Raw genomic sequence first — 6,589 nt, 5'->3', positions numbered from 1 at the left:
TGGTGGTCTTCTGTTGTGCAGGTCAAAATGTTTTTAAGGGGCTGTCTTGGTTGGGCATGGGTGCCTCAACCTGAGACTGGTTCTGTTGCAGGTCTCTTCCTGGTAAAAGGAAGTTCTTCCTTTCCACTCTTGCCACATGTTGTTCATCAGAGATGATTGATTGTTAGTTTCTTCTCTAATACTTTTGGCTCTTTACTGTTGAACGTAGCACATATCAAAATTCATTTATAAATTTTGCATATAAATATAAAGCTCGGGTGCTGTTGTTGTGAATTGGCACTTTATAAAGAAAACTAAACTATGTGAACTTTAATGCTTACCTCCACAGCGCTAACAGCACTCTATTAAAGATTTTCTTTTCTATTCCTTCCTTTCGCACTTTCATCCAGGTGGTTGGTGGCCTCGATATACACAAAAAGATGGTGGTGGATGTGTGAGCGCTCTCCGCTTGCTGAATCCCCCCCTTTGTCCTCGACTCTCGCTTTCTCCACCATCTCTGAAGATCTGCTCAAGACGTCCGGCAAAACGCTCTCTGTGTAAATCAATGGAAGTATTCGCTCTCTTTCTCTCTTTTTTTTCTTTCTTTTCTCTCTCTTTCTCTCTCTGTGAAGCCACTTTTTCTTTTTGAAAAAAAAAAAAACCACAGGCCTCGTGAAGCCAACTTTGAAGTGTTATTGAACTGTAAATCCTCTCAATAACCCGGTCGTAGCACTTTAAGAGACTGAAGGACATCTATTTGTCATTCGCAAGAGCATCTCCGGTTTTGGATGAGGGGGGGGAGGAAGGGGGGGAAGGGGATGCGGTGAAGAGGCTGGTTGGCTTGTTCATATTTCATCCTTTCATTTTCTTTTTTTCTTTTTGTTAATTGTTATTTTTGATATTTATTTTTTGTTCTTGTCTTTTATAAAGAAGAAAAAAATACAAGTATATCTATGGTTGTCTCGTGAGGGGAAGTGTGTAGTGTATTAACACTTGACTTGCAGCACAACTAGAAAGTAGGGTATGAAGTGCCAACCAGAACATATCCAGAAAACCAGTCCAAGTTATTACCCATCATCACAGCAGTCATTCATGCCAGACAAATGGGCTCGTGACGCTTCCAACTGCTCGACTACGAGTCATATTAGAAGCAAATCAAAATAATTTTTTATTTTTTTGTTCTCTATTTTAGCTTACGCACGCAGTTTTGCAGACCGGTAAAGCTTCCAGTCACTCCTAGGAAAGCAACTCCAGTTTTATTTTCCTTTCTTTTTTTGTATTAAGAGTGGTAGTTTTATTTATACTTAAGAATGTGTTTATATTGTTGGAGATAATTGTTGTTTCCTGTTATAAAATTATAGGTAGAAAAATTAATGCCAAGAAAATGTCTTTCGAAAAATGATTTGTGGCTGCAAACTGATACATGGTTTACTCTTGTGAAGCATTTTGCATAGAGCAGTGTGCATCTTTAAGACAATCTCCAATGCAAAGATTAGCTCTGCACTCACACTGACTAATGAATGATGGTGGAATCATTAGTATTTCAAGACTTTAATGTTAGGAACAGAGGCTGGACGGACTTGGCTTAGAATTGAGAGTGAATAATGGTGAGATTACAGTTTGTGCAAGGACATAGCAATTTAAGAGACTTATCTGCAGGCAGCGTGTTTTTTTGTTTTGGGGTTTTTTTTTTTGTTAACCAGTATGTGTATATTAGGTAATCAAAGTGTGCTCAGCTTATTTAACCGTAAGTGGAGATGGCTTTGCCTCTGCTTAACAATGAGCCCTTCTGAATACGTCTCAGTACAGCACAGGACGGGTCAGTTTTCTTCAGCGCAACACAAACACTTAAAATCTTAACATGTTGGCATAACGAGTGTGCAATGGGTAGACTGTAAATTGTAGTTTTTTGGTTTTTTTCTTTGAACGTGTACATTTCAAAAGTTGGCTTCTTCTCCCACTTCTTTTTTTTCTGTCACAATCAATTCATTTTCTCACCCTCTAACCTACTAACAGGGAGAAAAAACATAACTTCAGCCAGATTTTTATTTTCTAGGGAAAATGCTTCCTACTGCAAACAGCATTGGGATAGCTTTTTGTTTTGCTTTTGGAGGTCAACTGCTGGTTTGAACAACAGTTTTCAGTCAAGAGATGTGCATCTGGAGTGCTCTATTTTCCCCTATCCCAAAGCTCTGCACGGCTTGGGCCTCCCTGTGCTTGCATGACATGGAAGTATATTTTTTGTTGTGCATGTAGATCAATTTTTTGAAATAATCCTCTTGTTTACACATGGATGGTGATGTTAATATATTTAAGAATTTAATGGTATACAATATGGATGTTGCCAAACTTTGGTAAATGTACACATATTATGAGAGGTAATCCAACTGAACTGAACTACATGTAACTTTTTGTATTTTACCCGGGTCAGCGAGATGCTTCGATTCCAGTAAAAGTTGCATATCTGATCCTGTCTCAAACTGCCACACACTGTACTCAGCTTAAAGGGGAAAATTTGATGTTTTTTTTTTTCCTTTTGTATATAAGTATTTGTTAAATGCAGTTCTGGCTCTCTGTTCTCTGTATAGTTCAGACCGCGCTTTAGTTTGTAAGTGCTACTTTTCTCTGAGGGACTTGGGTTCTTTTTAGTTTGTGTGGGGATATGAGAAGATTTAAGTTTGAGAACCTTTTTTTTTCCTTTTTCTGCATGCTGCATCTTATGCTGTGGGACTGTTGGAAACTTGATACTGTATGAAAAATAAAATTTAAATAAACTTTGAAATGTTGAAAGTATTCTATTTGACTGTCCCTTTTTTTCTATTTTAAACCTGACCAAGATGTGACTGACTAGACTTGTATCTTTATTCACCAGGAAAAACAAACAAAAAAAAAGTACACACATGGTTTGTTTCGTTTTTTTTTAAACACATTTGCACAAACACATACTTTCAGATATCCAGATTCTCATAATGCACGTATCATAATTTTATTAGTCATATTTGATACCAGCTGATCCAGAAACCATGGGATCATTACAGAAGAACCCGAGGTATCAGTCCAAAGGGCAGTGACGGTCTCAACTCAACACAGATCCCACATAGGAATTCCACCAGCCAATAGGGGAAGATAAATACATATGGTAACCAATCAGGGTTCAGGTTTAGAATCTCTCTGCAGTCCTGCTAGCCACCACTCTGATGTTGCCATAGACCTTTGAAGGTGGACTTCCTGTAGGGGCAAAAGGGATTTAAAGGTCACTTCTCAGCACTAATGTGTAAACAAAGAGTTCAATTCCAAATATGGTTAGTGCTACATTCGATGGATTTGCTGTCAGGTGACTGATGCTCTCAACACTGGAAAAGGCTGCACAGCAGTTAAATAGGTCAGTTCTGGACTTGGCTAAACTGTTTGTTCAATGTTTTAGGGTTGTTTTCTTTAAGCTGACAGTCAGCTTATAAAAAAAACTAAGAAATTAGATTTTTGCACTCCTTCCGGAAAACATTAAGCGTTATAACAGGTCTTTTTAAACACCTGATTCAGAAAAATGGCTTCATTCCAATGCTTGATTGCCTAGCCTCTTTTACTGCTGCATTTAAGTATATATCAAAATTGAAATCCATAAAAGAAGGATTCACAGGGGAGTCTTATAATCTAAATTTCAATGTTTAAATGAGTACCTCAAAGTGAATAAATATCACCATTAGTACTTGTACTTCTCCAGGAGTAACGGTATTTGAGACAGCAGAGTGTCCAACCAGCTCATCCAATAAAGCACCACCTCAATAGCATCAACCACATGATACTGTGCTATAAAAACAATGCTCGTCTTACCTAAGATTAAGTTGCATATCGCTGTCCGGGCCATCTTGATATTCTGGAAAGATCCTAATACGTGAACTTTTCTGTAGACAGACAAAGCAGAGTGTTTGCAGTTTCAATGAAAAATGAATAAAAGGCACATAACTAGAAAACATACTGCAGGTATGGATGTATGCAAAAGGTTGTATATATTTTCTTTAGAGTACCCACAAAAACGTCTGCGTGAAGAGGAAAATATCATTTGTGTGAGAAAAATTGTTAGTAAGTAATATATTATGATAGTATGTTTATGCACTTATTAACAAACCAAACCGGGCCAGTTTATTTTATTTTTTTAAGTTTAATCCCAAAGAAGTAAAGCTCTTCTTTACAGAGTTTCTTTGCAAGATCTGTATTGAACTCCAATACTTATCATGACTAAAACAATGCAAGAGAAAAAAAAAACAATCTAAATGTTTGATTAATGCTGCAGTGAAACTGTCAACTTCAAAAAGGTGGCTAAAGAAAATTAATGAGGGATTAATAAGCAAATGATGTGAAAAATTAATTAGTAATTTTACTGTAGCATATCAAAATACTGCATTTACTCACGTGTCTGCAAGCACAATGCGAGTTTTTGTGACATTTTCAATGGTGAATTTGGTTTTTCCTCCCTTCCCTGCTATTCTTCCAATAGCTCTGGATAAGTGGTCTCCCTTCAGAGGTTTCACTGCCAAAACATGGGAGAACAATTAAATGGATCTCGAGAGGTTGAACATTGTATTCTTCATGCAGCAGGGAAAGAGAACTGGTAAGAAATTATGACGACTCTAACAGCAGCCACAAGTGCTACGGAGGTGGAAACTCACCGTCTGTGACATCAAAGCTTTCAAGGAAGAGCTCATCTAATCTAATGAGAGCCAGAGCATCCTGAGGGGAGAGAGTGTGAATGTTACATCACGAGTGACAATCCAGCAAGGCTCAAAATTAACAATCAAATACTGTGACAGCTTCTAAAGATAATTTACACATTTAGACAAAGCAAAAACAACTACAAGTCACTTTATGGAGGCTATTGACATGGAGGAAACTTTTATTGTATTAATAATAGATTATTTAACTACACTGAGCGTGTCAGTCAAGTGTCTCTACCACTGTGCCAAAACTTGACTTTTGGCTTGACAAATACACATTCAGTACAAAAGCAGTCAGGCAGAATTAAAACATGCAGAAAACTCATGTACTTACTTCAACCTGAAATCCGAGAACAAATGCTTTAACAAAATCAGCTGCTCTTTGGAGTGAGGTGATGTCCTGTGTTTCTTTACATGTCTGAAAGAAAGAAGGCATATTAGTCATATCAGAGATGAAATACTGTATATAAGCATTGTAATAAATAGGCTCACCAAATCACCGAAGTCTACATGAACAGGAGAAACCTACCTTGATTTCAACATTCCTTGTTTTGAGGTTGAATCTAACTTGAAGTTGTAGGTTCTCTACAATGGGAGTGAAAATCTTCAGCCAGTTATCTTTCAGCGGTGTGTATCTGTGAGCTGGAACTGGGATTTTGCGCATCTCATCTGATCCCTTAAAAAAACAAACAAACACAAAAAACATTTCTGATCATACGGTGTAATGTTAGCAAAACTATTCTATGACATTTGGTTAGGATTTATCAGAAAACATCTTTGCTTTGTAACCCGAACTTAAAGCAATGCTGCAACTAATGTAACATGTTTACGATTGTTTAATGTGGTGATTCTTTTTTTCCACTTAACTGTCTGATCTTTAAATCATCAGGAAACAGCGAAAAAAATTGTCATCATAACAGAAACCACTAATCCACAACAGAAGGAGAAAGAGAGATTGCTGAGTACATATAAACAGCAACCCTGGGTTTCTATTGTGCCTGACGGTGCATTTAATTACTGAAACATTCATATGCACTCTTAATTTCAAAGTTTCTAATTAATCCTCGGAGTACTGGACTGATATTAACCACGAGTAATTTATGCGTTTTGTTTTCCTAACTGTATTTTTGCTTTAGTAGACAGTGCTTTAAACAGTCAGAGTACTGTGTAGTGAAATCATAAGTATTATAATAATAGTCACGACCTAAACACAGTATTTGTTGTGTATTTGAATATTCTACTTGGGCAACCACACTACCACAACAGCAGCTTTATTTAGTGTATTCACATGACTACACCGCGCATGCGCATAATAGTTAATGGTTTGGTCGGGGAAGCTACTTCGTAAACATGACAAATAATATTAAATGTACAGTTATTGGTATTTATTTGACAAAACCGAGAGAATACACAGAGTCTATATATACACGTGGTGTAGTTACCCGTAATTTGTCTCCTGAAATGGGCGGAAATTGCGGTCGTTTGCTTGCCACGGGCTCGTCTGTGTCCATGCTCGCTCCATCTTGTTCACGTTTTCGCTTCTGAGACTTTTTTGACTTAACCTTTGTGAAAGAATCGGCGTCATCTTTGTTCTCCATGGGTGCTACAGAGTCCGGGACTGGGTTTTTGTCGGTGTCCATCTCGAAAAAAGTTTTTAAAATCAGACTTTGAGTAGAAACCTAAGCAGACTGTGAACGGAGACGCGTGAGCATGTCCTCGTGGGACGAAAAGGACCCAAACAGCCACATCAACGACGCCTGTAGATTGAGAGGTAACAAAATTATTTTATTATAACTATCTATGATGTCTCTAGTTGTCTTTAGAATTGAATGCAGGCTGTTTATATATTTTTGCATATAATTTTTGTACCATTGTACATAGATATTTTATTGAAAGAT

General features: G+C 37.3%; 2 protein-coding genes across 3 annotated transcripts in view; one reads left to right on the top strand and one right to left on the bottom strand.

Annotated features, from left to right (window-relative positions):
• The window catches only part of ppp3r1a (protein phosphatase 3, regulatory subunit B, alpha a), a 35,153-nt gene extending 32,381 nt beyond the window's left edge, over positions 1 to 2,772 (top strand). For both annotated transcript variants that reach the window (XM_063490944.1, XM_063490943.1), the window contains one exon: positions 390 to 2,772. In XM_063490944.1, the coding sequence (XP_063347014.1) occupies positions 390 to 437 (48 nt within the window). In that variant the 3' untranslated portion in view covers positions 438 to 2,772. The remainder of the gene's footprint in view (positions 1 to 389) is intronic.
• A 168-nt stretch (positions 2,773 to 2,940) lies between these two features.
• Positions 2,941 to 6,435, bottom strand: pno1 (partner of NOB1 homolog). Its single transcript, XM_063490942.1, has 7 exons — positions 6,134 to 6,435; positions 5,221 to 5,367; positions 5,026 to 5,109; positions 4,647 to 4,707; positions 4,390 to 4,507; positions 3,811 to 3,881; positions 2,941 to 3,207 (listed from the first exon to the last, which is right to left on the bottom strand). Exons 1-7 carry the CDS (start codon positions 6,329 to 6,331, stop codon positions 3,140 to 3,142), a joined length of 747 nt encoding a protein of 248 aa, XP_063347012.1. The 5' UTR covers positions 6,332 to 6,435; the 3' UTR covers positions 2,941 to 3,139.
• Positions 6,436 to 6,589: the final 154 nt, after the last annotated feature.

Source organism: Pelmatolapia mariae, linkage group LG13 (genome assembly GCF_036321145.2).
Source record: "Pelmatolapia mariae isolate MD_Pm_ZW linkage group LG13, Pm_UMD_F_2, whole genome shotgun sequence".
Lineage (NCBI taxonomy): Eukaryota > Metazoa > Chordata > Actinopteri > Cichliformes > Cichlidae > Pelmatolapia > Pelmatolapia mariae.
The sequence above is the reverse complement of the archived record's forward strand: the minus strand, read 5'-3'. Positions and strand labels throughout refer to the sequence as shown.